The sequence below is a fragment of the Trematomus bernacchii genome, unplaced genomic scaffold (assembly GCF_902827165.1).
Source record: "Trematomus bernacchii unplaced genomic scaffold, fTreBer1.1, whole genome shotgun sequence".
Lineage (NCBI taxonomy): Eukaryota > Metazoa > Chordata > Actinopteri > Perciformes > Nototheniidae > Trematomus > Trematomus bernacchii.
The window spans coordinates 5,393,782-5,417,426 of NW_022987656.1; the positions used below are offsets into that span (position 1 = coordinate 5,393,782).

Genomic DNA, 23,645 nt, shown 5'->3' on the forward strand with positions numbered 1-23,645 from the left:
AATTTAGCTGAAAAAGCTGAATATTTTATTAGTTGAATGGTCTCTGTAGCTGTTTTTAGCTACAAAAACCAAGTAAGTGTGTTAGCGGAGAAATTCAGAAAAATGAAATGTTTTGAATCAAAATCAATGACTTTGTTGAAAACTTGAAAGTGAAATGTTAAACTGGAAGAGTAGGAAAATAGTGAAGAAGCTTAATATTTAAAAGAAAAGGTTTAAAAAAGGTATAAATAACTAAATGTATAGCCTCAATGTCCTGAAATAGCTGAATAATGTAATAGTTGAATGGTTTCTGCAGCTGAAAGTAGGCTGAAGGAGTTAGATATTAAATGTAAGTAGTAGTGAATGAATGTTTACAAACACCTGTGTGTGTAAGCCCAGAGATCAAAGGTTACCATGGTGACGACGTTATCAAACATCTGCGTACGTGAGCCCAGAGATCAAAGGTTTCCATGGAGATGTGCTGTGAAAGGAGAGCCTTTCCATTGTTCTGAATGAGAAATAAACCTCTTACATTTCTAACTATAGTTTAAAAATGGTAGCTGCTTTCGTAAAATGTCAACGCGTGGAGGATGTCAGGACCATGAGGAGCGTCGGAATCTGCTTTTTGTGTACTTTCGGGTCCATAATGTGGCATTTTTGGCAGATTTACTAAAGGTGTGCAGCTGCTGCTCTGAGGACAGATCAGACTCGATTAATGGGCCTTAATGGTGACATGTTGAAAGTTGTTGTCACTTCATGCCCTCAGGAGGCATTTTGTTTAATTAAAAAAAAAAAAATTATTTTAATTGTTCAACGTAGGAGAGGTTTTCCTATGTTTTTCACAAAAAATGATGTCCAAGGAGTGTAGGGTTTGGGACTTATGGCAGTTAAAAAAAGAAAATGTAAGGCGAATTTCAAGCTGTCCTCCACTCTAGCTGTGACATCACGCACTCTAATGCTGCGTTCACACCGGACGCGATGCGATGTTTGGGGGCGGCGCGATTACATGTAAAGTCAATGCAGAGACGCGAATTCGCTCCGACGGCGCGCATGAAGCGGTGGACGCGGCGCGAATCACGCGATTGAGGCGATTGAACGGTGCCGCGTTAAACGCGAGAGTTCAATTTTTTCAACTCGAGCGTCAAATTCACGTGACGCGTTCTCGCGGAAGCCAATCAGCGGTGAGGATCTCAGCCTGCCGTCACTGACGTTCAACCATACAACATCAGCCGTTAGCTGTTAGCAGTTAGCACACAGAGCTCACAGCTCCTCATATCTGTTCAGAAACTAAACAAAAGTTAAACAAGTACAAACCACAGACTGTCTGTGTCATGGCGAATACAGTCGCTGCTTTATTTATGTCTGTAGGCCGTTGTTATGAGTGTGGAATGAGCATATACAACGTTAGCTTAGCCTGGTCGACCCGATCTTCATTCAGAAAACAAGCATTTTAAAAGGTTTTTCGCCTGCCGTCTTGTCTGCAGACTTGTCAAAGCAATAATTCATGGTTTTTACTAACCGATATCAGTATGTTGTTACTTCGGCATCATTTAGAAACGTGTATTACAATTTAATCACGGTAAAATATGTTCATTTTGTTGTAGTTGTAGCCCCCGCGTCTTGTTTGAATGATGCGAGTAAACACAGCTGACAGCCGCGGTGAAACGTCAGCGTTTAGAGCGATGCGATAGGAGCGATTAGAGCGAAGCGAATATTCGCATCGCGTCCGGTGTGACTGTGAACGCAGCATAAGCCTTAACGAGCTGCGCAATACACATTCATGTTAACATCTGAAGAAGGCCTCTTTACCAAGCTCCAAACTAAGTTAAATATCTCAAAAAGTGTAAAAGATATGACAAATCTGAAGAACAAGTTTTATAGCTGAAGGTCTTGTGATCATTTTAAAGTTGGAATGAATGTGGTAGGAGAAGCATTTGGCGCAAGGTGTAGGTAGAAGAGGATTTTAAGGTTCCTCCCATTGAGTTACATGTTAAAAAAAGAGTTTAAAAAGCTGAATATTTCAAAAAGTATAAAATATTTTGAAAAAGTTGAAAGTTTCCCATCATGTGCTGAAAAGGCTGAATAGTTTGATATTTGAATGGTTTCTGTAGCTGAAAGTATGCTGAAGTTATTGAGAGCCAAACTATTGGTTGAAATAATAATAATAAGAAGATTAAAGATTCGAAGAACTATATTGGAATGCTGTAAACAGCATTCGCACCAATAAGAAGAGGATTTTTTCATAGACTTCTATCAAATCTGACGCCCCCTGCTGCATATCGGAGTGAATGCAGATTTAAATCAGTTCTGCATTGGCTTTTCAGACCTGGATTATGATGCTTATAAGATTCTGTAACCTCCTGGGGTTTAGAAATGTTGCAATGTTGTTCAGGGAGATGTAGTGCATTTAAAATGTACAATACCTTATATGTATATGTCTGAAATGTAACTCCATTCGAGGAAGGGCGGTTGAGGAGGGAACATCAAATATCAGCTCTCCTCACAGGAAGGGAGTGGAAACAGCTCTGCAGTGCAGGGCATCCCTAGTGAGAGGGCAACATGAAACACTTGTAAATGAGCTTCAACCACTGTCACCATGACAACACAGCGATGGGAAATGCAGAGAAACGTGCTGGATAATGATGAGAGGATTAAGAGATACTGAAAGCACCAAACCAGGAGGAATGATGGGATTTCCTGTGCTCTTTACATCAGTAGAAATGTAAGATATTGTAAAAATATAAGACATACTAGGAAATATTAGGAGAAGACAGGTACCTCAAGTGCTTACCTTCCCAATTAATCATTTTTTGGTTTTAAAAATATGTCATTTTGAGTAAATGGCAGAATTATATTGAAATAATATGACAAAAAGGCTTTTCCTTCTTTTGCTTTTATTAATTATAGCAGTAAAGATATAAATATGTGTCACTCATCTTGACCACAACATTAGAAAAATGCTCACTGCTCATTTTGTTCTGTGTTCTGCTTTGTTTATAGCTCTGACAAAGAGCTTTATTTCACATTTGGGTAATCAGATGATGGTGTTATGTAATTAATCTGGAGCAATACCACATTGTTGCGATGAACAAACAATACACAGGGTGACAGCAGAATGTTGATTAATTATAAAGACTTGCTCAACTTCATTGGGGTGTGTCCGACAATAGGGAGGAATTATTTAGTGGGAATGCTGTTAACAGCATTCCAACTATATGTTCTTCTACGCACAAAATTCTTTATTCTTATTATTCCACCCGTTATTTTGCTGGTCTTCTTCTCCCACATTCCACATCGCAGAAACTCCGTTCAAACATCAAAACGTTCAGCTTGGTCGGGAATCGATTGCTATTACTTTTCTCATTCATAACTTTCATAATTCCCAAGATATATCCCATAATTCATCACATTTTTAACCATTGAAGTCAATGGAGAAAATCTTCAGACTTGAACAATCTTCATGCGACTTCAACTGCTAACTGTTCATTCATACTTTCACTCAGAAACCTCATTCCAACTTTAAAATGTTACACATCTTTCTGACATTATTCGTGTAACACAACTTTTAAATCTGATTCTTACTTTTAGAGATATTAAACATTGTTCAGACCTTGGTAAAGAGGCTTTCTTCAGATTTTAACATTAACTAGAGTGTGTGATGTCACAGCTAGAGGGTAGGAAATCTTGAAATTTGCCTTCATATTTTTTTTTTAAACTGCCATAATTCCCAAACCCTACATTCCTGAGACATAATTTTTCATGACAAACGTAGGAAAACATCTCGTAGCTTGAAAAATGACAAATAATTAAGCAAAAATAATTAAACAAAATGCCTCTTGAGGACATGAAGTGACAAAAACTTTCAACATGTCTCCATTAAAACTCATTGTAATTTCAGGCTGATATTTCCTCACAGCAGCAGCCGCACACCTTTAGTTAAACTGCCAAAAAGGCCACATTATTAACCCGAAAGTACACAAAAAGCACACTTCAGATACTCAACTTCCTTGACATGCTTCACGTTTTGAAATTTCACAGATATCTGTTATGGTTCTTCCACAAAACTTTCACATGTAAGAGGTTTATCTCTCATTCAGAACAATGCAAACCTTTGATCTCTACAGAGCTCGTTAGCTCAAATATAAACACCTGTGTCATGGAACACGATGATGTCATAACTCCAACTGACATGCTCAGAGCAGCAGACTTCAGATAATGGTTAATGGTCCTGCCCTCAACAGCTCTACGTCAATTATGGGGTGTCATCATATGCCGTTTCCATGGAAACGCATCCCTCACCATAAAAGACGATGTCGCTATACATTAACTCCTATGAAAATGTTCAAAAAGTGCTCAAACTTCGCATGTGTGCTAACAGTCCAGCCGTGAAGACATCTACGGGACAGTTTTGAGATTTCTTCAAATGCCGTTGCCATGGCAACACAATGCTCGCCATGAAACACGGTTTTCTCATAACTTCAGTGAAAATGCTCCAAATGGCCCAAAACTTCACAGGTTTGGTAACCATGCAGCCATCAACGCATCTAAGCGTATTATGGGGTGTCATCAAATGCTGTTGCCATGGCGACAGACAACTCGCCATGAAACACGATGTCGCTGTAAGTCCAATGGACACGGTCCAATCGTCCCCCAATCTTCACTTGTATATCACCGGTCCATGCCTCAACAGCTCTACGGCAAATCTGAGATCTCACCATATGCCGTTTCCATGGAAACGCATCCCTCGCCATAAAAGACGATGTCGCTTTACATTAACTCCTATGAAAATGTTCAAAAAGTGCTCAAACTTCACATGTGTGCTAACAGTCCAGCCGTGACGACATCTACGTGAGAGTTTTGAGATTTCTTCAAATGCTGTTGCCATGGTAACACAAGGCTCGCCATGAAACACGGTTTTCTCATAACTTCAGTGAAAATGCTCCAAACGGCCCAAAACTTCACAGGTTTGGTAACGATACAGCCATCCACACATCTAAGCGTATTGTGGGGTGTCATCAAATGCCATTGCCATGGCGACAGATCATTCGCCATCAAGTTAGTTTTTATTCTGCTGCTTTTCCAAGCCTTTTTACTTACTCTCATCACACATTCAAGCCCCCAGTGTTCATGTATAATTTCAATCTAAATTCTTCAATTTCTTCTTACACATTACATTTCAGCATAGCAATTCAGCGTCAGCTTTTCAGCATAAAGCATTCCCACTAGCAATTTCTTCAGGAATTGCATTCTCTAGTTAGTAATTACTGTTTAATATGTTTGCACAGTTGCAACTCATCAAAGTAATATTATGGAGTATGAGTTTATATTATTAAAACTTAACCTTTCATCTTGAAATGTCAAGCTTATTCTAACCATTTTTCTCTTAGCATAACTTCTCAAAATGCATTTATTGATCCCTTGTCCCTTGGTGAAATGTACAACTACACAGCAATATAATTATTACAAAAAAAGCTCCCCCTACCAGCTGCACATTATAGCAATGAACACATTAAAGCTATAATTATAAAACAGTAGCCTACTATCATGTGAAATGCTAAAAAAAAAAGAGGTTGTTTTGATTAGTTTAACTTTTGGTACAGTAAAATATATTGTTATTTGTGTACAACTTTTAATTGTAACTGAGTATTTCTAAATGTTGGTATTAATCAGAATCAGAATACCTTTATTAGTCCCACAGAGGGGACATTTACATAGTATTAGTACTTTTACAAGCAGTAAAAGATCTTCACTTCCTCCATCTTTTACTTCTGATAGAAGGCACATTCCAACAAAAACAGTTTATATGTTTCAACCATGATAGGAACCGGAGAGAAAACACCCAAGGACAGACACAGTAAAGAAGTCATCAAGAGAGTCCTAATCGAAGGTCCCCTTTTACTATTTTGCATCAAAGCATTATGAAATTAGATAATGCTTGCTTCCCTTCAGCTGTTTGTCTGGAAGTATTCTGAAAAAACAGGGTTTTATTATTTTTGGTTGTGAAGATTATTCCAAGTAGCAACATATGTAGTAAAAGTTAAGTTATCGATTTTAGGAGAAAACCTGAGCAGCAGATGGCGGCAACGTAACCTCGCGTGACAGCCACCGATAAACCAAAGAAGAAGAAAAAAGCAGCCGAAGGTAGAAGAAGAAGAGGAGGAAACACGTGATTCGCGCTAACTGGAAGCAAGATGGCGGTGGTAGTGCGGAGCTTGCAAGACCAGCTCGAAAAAGCAAAACAAAGCCTGAAAAGTGTGGACGATAATATTCGTAAATTAACTGGACGTGACCCTAATGAATCAAGGTAAAGAAGAATAAAGCCGACTGATTATTTAGCTTTTGGGGGTGTGTTTAGAGTTAAGCTAACTAGCTTAACTAGCTAGCATTCAAATGAGTAGCGACGTGTGTTAGCATTAGTCGGCTAGCTAATAAGCAAACATAGCCACCTCGTTTGATTGTGTTGTGCTAGCTGACCCCACACCTGTGTCCAAACTAATGCATGACAAGCACTACAGTCATAAACACTGCATTGAACACACAACTGGCTTAAACCATGGAGTGGAATATCAAACGCAGTATGCTAACTATTGCTAGGCCCATCATGCGTCGTCCGGTGTCCTGTTTAGTTGAAGCGAATAGCACTGTTTCTAAAACGTTAGCATTACCAAGGAATCAATGCTAACAGTTTCCGTTGGAGCTGAATTACCGGAACGAACAGGTTCTGGTTCTCGCATGCTCTTATCTTGTGTATTGCTGTGTTTACAGACCGGGTCAGATCCGTCGGATGAGCGGCCCCATGGCAGGCCCTGGTGGAGGTAGAGGCAGAGGGATGAACCTGCTCAGGTAACTACTACATTATATAGCATTCATTTTCATTCAGGAGGCTACTATCAAATGGTATGCAACCTTTGCGCTTTTTAATAAAATATCAAGCTTTTAAAATCGGGACCACGCTTTGGAATTGTATTGCTTGAAATGTGAGAATTGTTTCACTTTTACTACAATACAGCAGATATGTGATTGAAAATACACAACAGGGTTTTTAATGAAGACATGTTTATGCTAGATGTATGTCCATTAAAACTTGTAAATATGAATGAAGATAAAATATAACTATACTTTTCTAACTGCACCTCAAACTAAATCTTCAAAAACAACCATGAATTTGTTTCAAACTCTCTAAAATCGATCAGACATGTAGGATGTGCAATACAATCAATACATTTTTGTATAATCATGCATTTTTAGTAGTTTGAACTGAATGAATGAAAACCAATTGGGATTATTTAAGGTATTTCTGATTCTCATATACTTCATATTGAGTCTTCTATAGCTACCCTTTCTACAGTTTATTTAGTTATATTTGTGTGCAATGCCTTTTAAACATGCTACTGTAACAAACTATTTCCCAAATTGGAATATGGATTATGTATCGAGTGCCTGTCTCTGTGTATTTCCTCAGGCGTAGTCTCTCAGACATGGGAAGCAGCGCCCCCCCCGCCAAGCAGAGGGACATCGAAGGAGCCCTGCTCAGGTGAGATTTTTATTTTATTTGTTATACTTGTGTGTATTTAAGATCATATGTGCTGCAATCAAGCTTCTATTTTGTTGTTTTTTTCAATCCCCATCAACCTTCCATTGTATGTAGATAGAAATCAGCCTCTATGGCTAATCTGTCACATTTACATGATGGACTCAATTGTTCATGTTAAATAATGTGCCTTATCCCTTCTTAATTACATAAATAGAAATATTGCTTTGATGTGATTTTAATTGAATCGCTTTTAATTATTTGATTCAGAAATGCTCTTAGCAGAGATCACAGCTATGCTTTTAAATCACTTCTTAAAACTCATCTCTTTATTAAAGTCTTGAACTAATAATGCCACTGCTCGGTTTTACTCAACATCCATGTTTCATTTGTTTTTACTTTATTTAAATTTTTCCATTTTGATTATGTTGCTTTGGTTGAAATGTCGTATAGTTCAGTGTTCATCTCGTCAACGAAAACTAAGGAAAAATGTTCGTCAACGACCTTTTTTACATGACTGAGACGATGACGAGCTAAAAATAGATTCTAGATAATAAAAACTATGACGAAATGTATATTTAGTTTTCGTTGACGAGACGGGACTAAGGTGTTAATGGTGGACTATTGGACATTCAAAACGCAGGGTATTTCCCCCCAATTGTCCGTCTTGTCTGTCAAAATGCATCTTACATTTCTAACTTGCAATATCATTATTTCCGCTCTCTTCACTCCAGAAGAGCGATCTCCCTCTCTCTCTGTGTGCGAGGGGCGGGGCCTAACAGACTCGCTGCAGCGGCACACAGAGATCTGCCGGGGACGGAGCGTTCAGAGAGTATAAAAAAAACTCTACAAGGCTCGATGTGGACAAAGCTCGTTTGCCATTAGTGTTTTCGCGTAAGGGCATTGACACAAGCAGTCTGTCCAAACAGCCGGCCAAAAGGCGTCATATTCAGTCGGAGAAAAACAAAATTTTCGACTTCCTTAACTCGTAGCTCTGTTGCCCCAATTACGAGTGACGTTATCACATCAGGTGTGCAGAGGTGGGAGAAGTACTCAGATCTTGTAGTTAAGTAAAAAAAGTACCAGAGTGTATGAATACTCTGTTACAGTAAAAGTACTGCATTCTAAATGTTACTCAAGTAAAAGTATTGGCATCAAAATATAGGTAAAGTACCAAAAGTAGTCATTATGCAGATTGGTCCATTTCAGAATAATATATATGATATGTTTTATAATGATTGATCATTAAAGTGTTCTCAAAGCTGGTAAAGGTGCAGCTAGTTTGAATGACTTTGTATACTGCAGGGTAGCTTGTGAATTTACTCCAGGTGGAACTCAAGTCTGATTTAACACTTGATTATATTTCACATCATTCATCCACATCTGTAAAGTAACTAAAGGTATTAAATACATGTAGTGGAGTCAAAGTACACCATTTACCTCTGAAGTGTAGTGGAGTAGAAGTACTAAGTAGCAAAACATTTAAATATTCCAGTAAAGTACAAGAACCTCAACATTTTACTCGAGTACAGTACGATATAATAACATAATTATATATGTTATAAATAAAAATCAAATCCAGCCTGAAAACACACCTTTTTAAACTGGCGTATTCAATAACTTAATTCTGCTAAACTGATTGTTGTTTTTAAGTCTGTTAAGTATTACTGTGTGATCTTCTTTGTTGCTTGTTTTTAATTATGCTCTGTAAGGTGTCCTTGAGAGCTTTGAAAGGCGCCCATAAATAAAATGCATTATTATATATTTGATTTATTTTACATTTAAATAAAGTAATGTTCATTTGTTTAGTTTTTCCCTTTTTAAAAAATAACAAAAAGTACCGATAAGAATACCGTTAAAGTACCGGATCGATAAGCAGTATCGATAAGAGTAGTAGCACCGTTAAAACCTTAGCGATACCATCCCTAGATATTACACAAGTAAAGTGTTGAGTGAAATGTTGCTTTACGAATTTCAACACTTGATGCTGTCACCTTGATTCCAATTTCAGATAACTGAATTTGCCTAACTGAATTGGTTTAACCTGTTAAGCCCCATAGCTCCCGCCGGTGGGGGCTACAGGCTTTTTTCCCCTGTTTTTTTCCGGTGTCTCAGGGCTTCTTAAAATGTAATAAAGTATTAATGTGTCATACTCACTTAACGGGAAGAAACTCGGCTAACTGAAGATATGAACCATTTTTACCGAAACAAAACACAAGTCTCACAAGAAGCGTCTAAATGAGCCCTGAGCGAAAAAATGCTGACGCACTTAGCACAGAACTCTGGGTATAAATCGATCGATATACTTATCGGATCTGCACAAACAAGCTTAGCTAGCAAGCTGAGATTCCACAGATTCTAGAAATATAAGTATCACTGAGCGATCAGAACTTGCGACAGGGGAAGCAAAAGCAGACAACACACAACGTAGCTTTAGGTAGCAAAACACGGAGATATGCTCACCTTTTGCTGTTATTCTGATCAAAAGTTGTGTTCAATGGCATTACAACGAGAAAAACGTGGCTGAAGGTTATTCCAATGTGTCTGTCACTATAAGTAATGTTGTTGTTTTTTGGACGGACTAAATAATTGTCTTTACTATGTTCAATCTGAATTTACTTTAAAATAAAAAAAATCTATATTGATTCTGACTCTTCTACATCCAACTCACAGGTTTATCATTGCTTTGAGAAAAAAGATTATTAATGTACCCCTTTTTAGAAGTGAAGTTATGGTCATTTGTTCTGGGAATGTCATTTTCGAGCCTGAGACCTGGAAAACAGGCTCAGGGCTTAACAGGTTAGAGAGAAAACATTTTGGCTAAAAGTTGACTGTAATTTTTCATCGACTGAAACGTTTTGAGTTTTCGTCGACTAAAATAGACTAAAACTATGAAGGATAGAAATGACTAAAATGTGACAAACTAATAACCATTTTCGTCTAAAGACTAAGACTAAATCAAAAATAGCTGCCAAAATTAACACTGGTATAGTTTACGGGTTAGGGTGAGGATTTTTGACCTTGTGTTCTGTTGCCGCCTGAACGGCTTGTCAAGCACTTAACTTTGTTTTCAAAAATGTATTGTATAAATACAATTATTATTATGCGAGCAGCAGCAGCTGTATTTGCTTGTGTTGTGAAGTGTCTGTGTCTTACGGGTGTCTCACCTTGTTGTCTGCAGGTTGGCGGGGGACCAGAGGGCCAGGAGAGACGCGCGCCACGACAGCGACGCCGAGGATGATGACGATGTCAAAAAGGTTGAGAATACAGTTTATTTTACTCTGTGAAGTTAGCACTGTTGGTAAGTGCAGTCAGAGAGGGGGACAGAGGTATAAATGTCAAATCTAGAAGAAGTTATCAGAAAAAGACATTCACTGTTTTAAGATAAGATGAGCCTTTATTGATCCTCGTAGGGAAATTCAGCCGTCATAGCAACACAGATAGTACACACAGGATAATAAGCATAAAAAAGGATAAACCTGTAGTAATAGTATGAATCGAAATGACATGAGTTAAACAGGTGAATGTACATTTATACAGAAAAAAGTGTTGAAGGACAAACAGAGCTAACACTGTTTCCCCCTCCTTCCCTCAGCCGGCGTTGCAGTCGTCTGTTGTAGCTACCTCCAAGGAGAGAACACGCCGAGACCTCATCCAAGATCAGACCATCGATGAGAGGGGCAAACAGAGGTAGGCTGGCAGACAAAAACTTGGTAGTAAAAAGTTCATCAAGAAAAAAGAAAACGATGCTACTCATTTGTCTATTCAATAAATGTATTTATTTTTGTTTTAGTGCCATTTTAAGTACAAACCCTTTTTTATTCATCAGGATGATATGGTGAATTGCAATTATTTTAGCCACGTTAATCCTGACATGACATTTCCAAACCGTGCTGTGTGGGAATGGCCCAAACTATAATTGTATTATTAAAGCACAGCTGGAAATATAATTTATTTTCTGTTCAGGAATCGGCGTATGTTCGGCCTACTCATGGGGACCCTGCAAAAATTCAAACAGGAGTCAAACGTCTCAACAGATAAGGTGAGGAAAAAACACAGAATTTCTGAGTGAACTGGTGGTTTTCACTGAGTAATGTTTTTCTTTTGGACGGACACTATAATTTACATTTTTTTACTATGTTCAATCTGAATTTACTTTAAAGGGGGCCTATCATGCAAAATACACTTTGTGATGTCTTTTATACATAAATATGTGTCCCCGGTGCGTCGGGGAACTCACGCAGCGTCAGAAAATAAAACCCTCTCTTTTCCTCCGTACCCAAATCTTTTAAAAACGGGTGTACAACGAGCGGATACAGATTCCATCCACTGTGACATAATAGCGGCGGCGGACCCACAGAAAGTTGCTATCAGAAACAATGCCTGACGTGTTTTGGACGTCTTTGTTTACATTAGCAAGCTTCGCTAACACTCAGAGCTAACCTGTCCTAGAGAGCACATGTGTTTAAAAAGCAGGAAATAAAAAAAGAACTCGCCTTGTGATAAACCCGCAAGAGAAAAAGCATTTGAGCTCCATACTATTTCAGAAATAATCCTTGACGTGGTTTAAACAGGATGGCGTTTTATCACAGCAGAATTTAACTGAATTCTGATCAGGCATTAGCTCCGCCTCCTCTTATTTATTTTTTTCAAGCTAAGGACCCAAAATCTGCGTTTCTCTAACAGGGCTTCAAAAGAGAGGTATGAGCAGTATGAGGGATGGCTACAATGGGTGAACTGTTTGGTATTTTAAGCAAAACACTTCACAGACATGTTTTTATATAGGTATGGCCCTACAATATATTTAAGCAATAGCTCACGACAGGCCGTGGTATATGCTCATTATATCACAGCTAAGGGGCGTGGTTCCCCCTTAGCTGTGATATAATGAGCTTATACCACGGCCTGTCGTGAGCTATTGCTTTTATAAAACGGTTACCAAGTGTGGCAATATGAAAGAAAAATACACACTCTAATTTAAATAGTTTTTATTAGTAAATAATGATGTTCAAAATAAAATAGTCCCTCTGTTGCCTTCTGCACGAAACTATGCAACAACACTAACAACAGCTAGCGAATATATTAGACAGAGAGCGTTGATCCATTATTTGGCTATTTATTTACATTAATGTGTATGTTGCCGTTTATTGTGCAGCCACTGAAAACCTGTCCAGCATCAGTAGCATGGCTTACGTGGTTACTTGTATAGGTTGAGGTTGTTCTAGGCTGTTGCTTGGCGTGGCGAGAATATTGCTCCACTTTCTCCGGTCCCCGAGATTGGGCTTCCAGTAGCTCTGGAGAGAGCTTTCGCACCTGTGGCCACTAACGGTCATAATTTCTCTGCTTTGTTTCAAGACCCGCATCAGAAAGCTTTTGAATGGTGATACTTTTCCAGTTGGTCTACCTGCTCTTCACGTAGCTCTGCATGTCGTCGTTTAGGTGCTTTTTGTTCTGGAGATAGGCACTCCTCAATCCACTCCTCCATAGTAAGACCCCCCCCCCCCCCCGGAGGTTGAAGTTAATCTTAAATGTTTTGCGGACCTTTTTGATTACAGATTTGAAAACATCGTTGCTTGCTTTAAAAGTAGCACAATTCATTATGTCAAACCTTGGAAAGTATCTAAATATCCCTGACCTAATGCCAAAGGAACTGCACACTGAATATGTTTTTGATGTCTATGTCTGGACCGTTGCGTAAAAAGAAAAAAGATTATTAATTGACCCCTTTTTAGAAGTGAAGTTATGGTCATTTGTTCTGGGAATGTCATTTTCGAGCCTGAGACCTGGAAAACAGACTCGCGGCTTAACAGGTTAATAGAAGAACGTGTTTTTGTCATCAAACGAGGCAAAGACAACAAAAACATTTTAATCAGTTTGAAGCTTTCACTTATTTAGATGATCACTAATTTCTGAATAAATAAATCAGAGCCTTGGTGTCACAGTTGAATTGATTTATTTAAAACAAGGGACAGTGTACATTAATCAACATATAAAAAACTTGTGAATGTACTCGAATTAGCCAAAAAGCTAGTTTTCACCGATAGTCCCTTTGCCAGATGGTGATAGGCATCCTAAAAGCAAGAATAAAAATACCAATACATTGTTATACAAAAAAAATGTACATATTTACAATAGACGACATCACTGAATACAGGTAAGGTGTAAGTCATAATAAAGAAAACATTCACAATATGCACTCACTCACACACACCTACACCCACACATCACTGTTGGTTGTCAATGAGCCACTTTTTAACACTGTGCTTGAATGAGTAGTAGGATGAGGACTCTCTTATAGATTGTGGTATTGAATTCCATTGATGGGATGCGTTGAATGAAAAGACAGCCTGGCTAAATGCACTTCTTTTCCTAAATGGGATGGTGCAGTGTTTTTCTGTTTCGTAAAGCACCGTGTAAAAATGTGATTCTTGTGCAATAGAACTGTGCTGACCAATTCCCTTCTTAAGCCTGTCTCTGTCCATCTTCTTCCAACAGCTAAAGCGGCGCACAGAGATCGAGCAGAAGCTCGAGGTTCAGGCAGAGACTGAGAAAAAGAAGGTGGAGACTGATAAGAGGGAGCTCTTCGAGGAGAGGAGAGCCAAACAGACTGAGCTGAGACTGCTGGAGCAGAAAGTGGAATTAGCTCAGCTGGTAAGCAAATACTCAAAAACCATTTCAGAGCCAGTAGAAACCAACCGACATGCCTTTTTTGCTATTTAAAAAGATTGTTTAGGTTTGGTTATTGTCCGAAAAATGAATGCACACAGAGTAGTGCAGGGATGATGGATTTGTGTTGGCTGTCCTTGATGTTAGCATCGCAACAACGTGTCCTTTGTCAAAAAGCAATGGATATTTTGGAATATTATGATAACGTATGTTTGTTCATCATAATAATCTCTACATATAAAAGCGAACGCTAGGATATAAACAAACTACATCAGTCAGATGACTTCACGTGACCACCCCAAGCTAAAGGAGGCTAGCGACGCGTTCAATGACTTTCAGCAGTCTCATTTAGCCATTTGTTACCAACCATCATTTAAGGGTAAAAGATTCAGACATTCACCCGTCGGGTATTTACTGATGTTTTTTTATGTTGTAAAACAAAACCTAAACATCTCCCCAGCTTGAGTTAACCACAGACCTGTGGTCAGGTATCTAACCCAAAAGAAACATTGATTTTGACACAAGGGAATATACAGTACTTGACTGCTAATGCATTGTTTTGTTTGTGACTGTTTACAAAACAAATGTCAGAGTTTGTCCTTTGCCTGTTTTTTTACATTGTCTTTGTTCCATCCACAGCAAGAGGAGTGGACCAGCCACAACAACCATCTGGTGAAATACATCCGCACCAAGACCAAGCCTAACATCTTTTATGCGCCTGGGAAAATGTGCTCCGCCACACAGAAACTCCTCGACGAGTCCACCAAGAAACTCAATGGTGAGTAGGGGGCTTCTTTGCTAAAGTTTAAGAGTTTACATTTTTGGTTCTTGTAGTAGCGAAAATACTTTTTTAACCTATTTAATTTTTCTAGTTATTTGTTTGGACTGCACATGTTGTATTTTGTTATCGTCACTTCTGTCAATTGTCCTCTTGTTGTGGTTTCATGGTACTAAGTCAACTTGTTCACACGTGTACAGAGGGCTTTTGGAGACGGAAAGGGCAGGCTCATCCATTTTCTAATGTTTCAAGGTCCTAATTTAGTCAATTATTTTTGTACTTTATTTAACGATACAATTATTGGAAATCTTTATTGTTTCGGGAGTGTTTTTGACTGTCACTGTAACGGGCCAAAGCAAACATTTTTATTAAACGTTTATTTGTTACATCTCCTTTTAAAATCCATCATTTTCTAATCTGTAACATCTTGTTCTTTTTTGTTTCTCTTCAGCTGTGTTTGATGAGAGGCGCGAGGCTTTTGCCGAGCACCTCAGTAAGATGGAGTCCCGCCCCCGGCGACAGCCAAACCGCGACCAGGACGGCAACACCGCGGCAACGGGAATGGACCGCCCGGCGGAGGGTAAGCCAGCAGGTCAGGTAGTCAAGGTGACAGGTAACAGGGGGGATGCAGAGATGGAGGAAGACGAGGAGGAGGATGAGGAGATGGAGGAGAGGGAAAAGGAAGGGGCTAAAAAGGAGATTAATATGGAGGAGGGGGAGAAGGAAGTGTTGCAGAAGGTTGAGGAAGAGGTAGAGGGGATGGAGTTGAGTGAGGAGGTTAGGAAAGTGGATGAGGAGAAGGAAGGAGAGGGGGGGGTTAAAGCTGTAGAGGAGAAGGAGGCAAGCCCAGGGTCAGAGGAGATGGAGGGAGAGGGGGAGGGAGAGAAACAGAAAGAGGACAGGACTATGGTAGACGAGGGGGATGCAGAGAAGAATCTCCCAGAGATCCAGAATGAAAAGCCCCAGGAGACCCCGTCCTCCGAACCAAGCGCACCCAGCCAAGCAGCAGACAGCGGGCCCCAGCCCCCCCCCATCCTCCCTGCGGGGGAGCTAGCAGAAAAGCCCTCCGAGATCCCAGAACCCCAAAAAGCCTCCGTGGCTCCCGAACAGGAAGTGAGCCCGCCTGGCCTCGTGCTGCAGAACTCAGCCGCTGAGAGCCACGCTGCGGAGGGGAAACCGGAGGAGGCTCCCCAAAAACCAGCCGAGGCCCCCGCCATCACCCCCTCACCCGCAAAGAAGGGAGAGGAGGGCGGGAGAGGCAGGAAGAAGGCAAAGGAGCCAAAGAAGAGCCGCAACACCTCCTCTTCGTCCTCGGGCTCCTCCTCCAGCGGGAGCTCGTCCTCTTCCTCCGGGTCCAGCCACTCCTCGTCTTCCTCCTCTTCTTCGTCCGCGTCGTCAAAGAGTCGCAGCCGAGACCCCAGCAAGCGCAAGAGGAGGCCGTCGGAGAGGGCGAGGGACAGGAAGAAAGGGGAGGAGAGGAGTCAGCGCAAGAGAGGGGGGAGCAGCGGAGGAGGGAGGGACTCAAAGGCGTCCAAGGAGAAGAAGAAGAGGAGGAGCGATGAAGGGAGGGGCAGGTCCTCCCGCGGCGATAGGGAGCATAAAGATAGAGACAGGAAGGACAAGAGACGCTAATCTGCTTCTCGTTCAGCTGTACGGTGACGCTGGCACACTGAGGGGAAATCAACTTCACTTAACTACATAACGTTTTTAAACTAGCATTTTCCCTTAAAATGCCACTTAAAGGCCTGGAGGATTTTTCTCCAGAGTAGGGATTTAAAAGTTGATAGAAATGGAGGATAAGTGGTTATAATTTCCCTTTTTTATATTTGGCAAAAGAAGTGTACCTGATTGGACGCCTTGCTAAACAGGGTCAGATTTAGCTAGGGTATTCGAGACACTTGGCTTTTAAAAGGCTCTCTGGACAGATGGTGTTGAATGTTCTCCATCCTAACGCCATAGGCTGGGGTTGCCGGTGGTTACGGTAGCACCATTCACTCACAGTACTGTTATTTTTAAGTCGATGTGACAATGTTGTCAATCGACGTTTATTTCATTGTTGGATCAATGTGAAAGCCCTTGTACCTTCACCCTGCGGGGACATGTGTGATTTGCTGGTTTTTGAAAGTGTTTTTCCATTTTTTGTATGAACTGATAATCTGCTTCAAATTAAAGGTGAGGTATTGGTGGAAATAAGTGTGATGTGCTTTTATTCAAATCATATTAAGGCTGGGACTGCTTAAATGATCTCCCATTAAATATTTAGGCTGTTAAGTGTCAAATCACCAGGGGTTAAGGTAACCTCTTCCAATGCTTTATGTATGTTCAACAATCCATAAAACACATTTGTTATTAACAATGAGTTGAAACGGCAAAGCATAAAATACACTCATTTAAAATAAAAACTTAGAGCAAGAGATGGTTTGGGATTTTAGCTTGTCTATTAATTTAAAACAAACGAAATGTCAACTGTTATCATTCTGTCCGTAGATCACGTCTTTCTTTGTAAAGTCTGCATTTTAAGAGGTTATAAATCAAAATGTCTCATTCTAAAAGAGATCATAGAAGTTTTGGAAAGTAACTCGGCACATCTACTGAAGTATTGAACAAAGGTAAAATGACGAGGTGTTTATAAGATGAAGTATTGTACTTATTACATTACTTTCTATACAACCAATAAAGATTTAAACAAGCCCAAGAGTCTATACAAATGTAACTAGAAAACAGTTTAGTCAGACATATTTAATTGGCATCTATAAACATTTAGATGGTTTTTATTTTCTGCATTGGGTACTTTAAATATGAAGTAATTTTACTTAAAATGCAGGACTTTGATTTTTTACAGTGTGGTATTTTCACTTTGCTATAGGATCTGAATACTTCTTCCAACACTGCTGAAGTTTAAACTGGGTTGTTAGAGATAACTTGGATTCATAATCTGTGGGTGATCTAAAATTAGGCCTATTGCTTTGTCTAGCAAAGATCCAGAAGGAACATCGGTGACTATGCAGAGACCAACAATAAGCTCCACACACTTAGGCAAATGAGTTTAATAGAACAATCAAAAATAACATCTTCTGCTTTGGTTGCTGTCCAGTCATGAGCAGGGATCCACGCTAATTGCAAATATATTTACAGAGTGAGTTCATGATCCGTTTGGTTTATCCTCAACTTTCATCACGTCATGCAGAATCCTCACAGCTCTCTACGTGTCCTGGTTACATTATCTCCACCTTCAAATGTCCATAAGTACATCCTGCTGTCCAAAGGCTCTGACATTTTCCTCAACATTGACACAGTCCAAGAGTTAAATCCTCACTCGGGCTGGTCTGCCAGGTCACTCTGCTCAAAGTACCTACAGGAAAGACAAAGGGAAATAAGCATGTGTCAAGTGTTTAGCACGCAAGTATATCTGATAGTAATATTTAATTTAAATAGTATGTTGGTGTTTTCAAACATTCAAATTGTATTTTGGTCGTGTAGACTAGGCCTTACACTCTTTGCATTTGATTTATTACATGACCAAAGGCAGACAGCCTGATGTATTAAAATGTCATATGGACTGACAAAGAATAAACTACCCAGGACACAGTGCTCGTTACCTGGCAACAAGACAGACGAGTAGGTTCAGGGCAGGAAGTTTCTCATCCTCCTCACTCTCCTGTGGAATCAGAAGAAAAAAAAGTCATGCTGTGAGAAGACATTTAAAAAGTCTTACAGCCCCCAGGAAGTGTGCCGGCCGTTGCAGCAAGTCTGTGACATCATTTGGCCCAGAAAGACTTCTTCCCATTGACTTACATTGAGAAAAAAAATCAACTGTCATGAAAATCAACAGATATTTGTTGTTTCTAACTACTCAGTGTGGACCCTTAAATAGCCTTATTCACATCATTAGGTCCTAGAAGTTGTATAATCCAGAGTTACTTTGTCTGTCCATTCATTTGACTGAGCCGAGACTGGCCATGTGGATTGGAGGCGGGGCTTAAGAAAAACACATGCCGTTAGTCCAGATTATTTATTTTCTCACTAGTCAAGTGATTATTTTCTTCATGTGCCCGAAGAAACATTTATATGAATGAACAGGGCCTCGAACACTGTATCCAGTTCTCTTAAACATCAATGCTGTCTTCCTACAGAAATAACAATGTACCAATAAACCGATCACAGTTATCCCTTCCTGTATTTAGCACCAAAGAAAAAATTAGGGGAAAAAGGCAACTTGTATATTTCCACTTGAATTCACAGGAAAGAAAGGAGGACGGCACACAGGTATTACACCTCTGAGGAACGGCAGCATTACAGTCTCAGCAAGGGAATCGTACCAGCGCACTGCGGAGCTGAGCACACCTCCTGGCCAGCTGTCGGATGCAGGAGTGGGCTTCAGGCAGCAGGGGCTTCTCCAGGCAGGCCAGCAGAGCGTACAGCCAGCGACCCTGTGTGACACACACACACACACACACACACACACACACACACACACACACACACACACACACACACACACACACACACACACACACCACACACACACACACACACACACACACACACACACACACACACACACACACACACACACACACACACACACACACACACACACAGGAAATAAGTTCTGTTAAAGTCACCTTTCATATTTTAATCGTGGAAAGGGCTGCAAACTAAAACAAGAAGTATTTATTCCCCACATTCAGAAAACTAGTGCTTATTGCTGCTTTACAACGGTTAGAATAATTTAGCAATGGGGCTGTGTCCTACAATAGCATTTCAGGGAAGCCAAATTATATTATGGAGGTTGGGAGGGGAGGGTAATACTCTAAGAAAAAAGTCTAAAATTCCCAGATGAAAAAAAACGAATGAACTAGAAATTAAATCACAAGATAAATACAATGAATTGAGAGTCTTTTCCTCAGACTCTGGCCTGCTTACCACCCCCCGCACCAAACTGCGAACCTTCGGGGACAGAGCCTACAGTGTGGCAGCCCCCACCCTCTGGAACGCTCTCCCTGCGGAGATTTGCAACATCCCCACACTCGACGCCTTCAAAAGGGCCCTCAAGTCCCATCTGTTTGCAAAGGCTTTCGGCCCCTAATCGATCTGTTGTTTTGTCTGTCTGACTTTTGTTTTGTTATGTTTGTTTTTGCCCTATTACTGTAAAGCGACCTTGGGTCCCTTGAAAGGCGCTATATAAATGTAAATGCAAGCTATTATTATAGTCGTATCCATTTTGCACTGAATTTCAACATCCTGTCTTTGTCCAACTTAAAGGTGGGGTAGGTCATTTTGGAGAAACCAGTGCGCTAGAATTTGAAAGTACACAACCGGAAAAGATCTGCCCCTTCCTTCAGACTTCCTTGCAGAGCCCCTCCTCCAACACACACGAACGCGCACATGACCAATGAGGGCACGAGATAAGTTTGTGCACAGATGGAAGGCTGACAGGCAGGTAGGCCATCCAGTTATTTTAGCCGGGCCGGCTCAGATGATTGGTCGTGCTTTTTACAGTACTACGGCTTATACAGGTGACATTTTTTCATGTATTTATTGTCAAAGCATTTAATGTATTCATTGCTATCGGGATGTTAAGAGCATTCCATGGAATATAACAAAAAGTGTTTCTGAAATAAATTACATACCCCACCTTTAATAGCCGAGTGTTAACTTAATCAAAGACACTTTATAAGAATTGAGCACGGTTTCCAATTTACAACATGGCAATACGATCACAGCTTTGGACATTTGGAATTGGAAAACAATTAAAAAGCAGTGACTAACTAAACTCACCAACTGTGGAGCAAAGTCATTTTCCTCAAACCAGCCGACTAGAGTTTCCAACACCATCAGCACCGTGGTCTGCAGACAAGAGGAAACTATTAATCAGACTGTCAAAGTGTTTCAGAATAAAATGTTCACAGAGAGAGTTACTGACCTGGTTCAGCCTGCTGACAATCGTGAGGAAGGGAGGGAAGCCCACCTGAGCACAGACACATGCTTTCATTATTATCTTTTAATACATAGTTGAAAACTCGCCAATTTTGCGTTATTGACCGGCTCGCTGCACATTCTCCCTTATTAACAACATGCTTTTAAATAAATAAACAATGTAACTGTTATTTCTTTAGATCAAGCTTTAAAAGGCATAGCTAACATTTTTACAGATTTTTGAAGGCTGTTCTTCAAACTCCATGAGTTGTAACGCTTTGTAAGAAATTCTGTCAGCTAAATAACAATAGTTCATTTATCTTTTTCTTATCACTATAACCCAACCTTGCTGTAGTCCAGTGCCGGCTCTGCTTCAGCTGCTTCTGTCCGGCTGGATGAAGTGCCCAGATAGAGCGTCTCTCCAAAACAAAACTTCTTCCAGCCCTCCTCGTCTGTTATATCCGGCTGGACGACACACAGAAAATGTGTATTTATAACAAATGCTAAATCTCTTAATCAGTTTGCACCATCGTATATTTAAGATCCTCCTCACCATCTCCACGTTGTCGTCCAGAGTGTTGCTGCTCCAATGATTCCTGTTCTTTGCAATGCTCTAAGGGAAAAAGGCAGAACTGACGTATTTATGTCATAGAACATTTCTTCTTAATATCTTAAGCTTGTGTTAACCATAGGGCTGTGCAATTAATCGTATTTTAATCTCGATTACGATTTTGGCTTGCAACGATTACGAAAACAACGTAATCGAAATAAAACGATTATTATTATTTTTTTTTTTTTTATTTATTGGTTTTTCAGTTGAATTATACTTAAAGTTCAGGGTAATCAACTGTTAAAAACATATTGTTCACATTTTTTCATCGTTTTTAATAATCGTGATCTCAATTATTGACCAAAAATAATCGTGATTATGATTTTTGCCATAATCGAGCAGCCCTAGTTAACCACAGACCTTATTTCAGGCATCTAACCACAAAGATGTTCAATAAAAACGTTGACTTCTAGACGAGGAAATCGTGCTTAAATGCTGACTCATTCCTGGGTTTTAGGACGCATGCCTGAGCCATTATTTTTGTCATCCTCTGATATGGACCAAACCTTTCCAGCATTGCTTTTTATATATTTTATGGACTTGAGTAAAAAAAGGAAGACCGGGTTGTTTTAGTTCACCTGTCTGACATCTGAAAAGTTACTGACTTGGTGCTGCTGCCAACTGAGGCTGGGGCAGAACCCCACCGGAGCAGCATGGCACCCCGCCACCTGAGAGACAGAAACACCAGGAACAGTCAGACAATAGAAGGAATAGATACATTTTATATCATCTCACAAGCTAGCATTACCCATGTGTCCCTGTTCGCTCATTTTACACTTCATGTGGGCAGCCTACTTCTAGTAAAACAATTATTGGAATTGCATATTTAAAAAACAACCATTCATAAATGTATTATTTATTTTTACCTTAACCAAAGCTACATTTAAACAGAGACAAATTGCATTAGAATTATTATTTATTGCACTTTATGTTGAGGTTTTTCTGTTTGTGTACTTTTACTCACAGAGGCATTAATTGTTTGTTTCTTCTTCAGTTTCTTGGGGTCAATCTGAGCCACCACCACCTCTGGACACTGTGACGCCTCCAACCTGGAGAAAAGCAAAAACATTGGTATTTCATTAAAATATAAATACTTTCTAAAATATAGGTTATTAAATGTTGTTATTTTCCCTCAACAGGTACTTTTTCTAAATCTTGATCAAGTGGAGTGAGTAGGCATGATAAAATAAATAATAAGAGTATACTGTGGTTTATATTATTTCATCACCTGTCAAAGTTGTTATGTTTTATCATATCGAAGTTAAACGCCTCCCATGTTCAAATGTAAATAATAGTACAACAATTTGGTTTTGTTTGACTAAATTAATCTATTTGCAGTAATACTAATACGATGTAACAAAATGACTGTGAAATCAATGGTGTTCCATAGGAAAAAGGAGGAAAAGCAAGTAGCCCACAGTACTTCATTCAAGCAACTTGCTCTGGTGACGCACTTCGTAATACACACAAAAATAGTGAATACATACAAAGAAATGCACTTTAACAGCCATGTTGTCTTATTTGCAAGTTGAGTATTTTTCAACCAAGTGTAGAAATGGAAGCATGAAAACAATATTCATTGTAATACTGGCTTTCGAAACATCACGTGCCCTCTACTATCCACCATGTTTACAGTGTTTCCGGTGCCAGTATCAGTGTAATAGCGTTACACTGATACTGCACTATCATTAAGGTTGAAAGGGGAGTGTGTCTCTGTTCAGAGGGCGACTTACTGGACCTGTCGGAGGTATTCCCGGGGGTTTCTCGGGGGTCCTTTCAGGTCCAGCTCTTCTCCACTGGCTCCAAACTCAACGGGCAGCAGCCTCGGCATTAACTCCTCTACGTCAGACTTCATTTTTAAGCTAATACCTTACAACAACCTTAATGTAAACTGTCGCCAACTGCGAATGAAACGCCAACTTGCAACAGAAAACGACCAAAACAATGAACTTTTCACAGGTGTTGAAAAGTGCTCTCCAACTAGGTGGCCATCTTGGTTGGTTTGACACGCGGAGTGATGACGCCGTATTTGCGCGCGGCGTTTGTTGTCATGGTGATGAACGCCACACGTGTTGACATATTTTTAGATAAAGGCTGAAGTCCATAAAACACACGTTAAACTTTCCAAAACGCTGTTGCCATCTTTGTTTATTTATTTCACG

The 23,645-nt window shown here is 39.9% G+C and overlaps 2 protein-coding genes across 2 annotated transcripts; one reads left to right on the plus strand and one right to left on the minus strand.

Annotated features, from left to right (window-relative positions):
• Positions 1-6,149: 6,149 nt before the first annotated feature.
• pnn (pinin, desmosome associated protein) lies at positions 6,150-17,144 on the plus strand. The gene is made up of 9 exons (XM_034135200.1): positions 6,150-6,283; positions 6,745-6,822; positions 7,442-7,513; positions 10,692-10,767; positions 11,106-11,200; positions 11,477-11,552; positions 14,006-14,161; positions 14,816-14,954; positions 15,406-17,144. The coding sequence occupies exons 1-9, from the start codon at positions 6,171-6,173 to the stop codon at positions 16,584-16,586; spliced, it is 1,986 nt and encodes a 661-aa protein (XP_033991091.1). The 5' UTR covers positions 6,150-6,170; the 3' UTR covers positions 16,587-17,144.
• An 842-nt stretch (positions 17,145-17,986) lies between these two features.
• On the minus strand, positions 17,987-23,489 carry gemin2 (gem (nuclear organelle) associated protein 2). Its single transcript, XM_034135201.1, has 10 exons — positions 23,217-23,489; positions 22,448-22,532; positions 22,062-22,151; positions 21,427-21,486; positions 21,219-21,338; positions 20,881-20,925; positions 20,736-20,804; positions 19,274-19,384; positions 18,554-18,612; positions 17,987-18,306 (listed from the first exon to the last, which is right to left on the minus strand). Exons 1-10 carry the CDS (start codon positions 23,336-23,338, stop codon positions 18,267-18,269), a joined length of 801 nt encoding a protein of 266 aa, XP_033991092.1. The 5' UTR covers positions 23,339-23,489; the 3' UTR covers positions 17,987-18,266.
• Between the last annotated feature and the right edge of the window lie 156 nt (positions 23,490-23,645).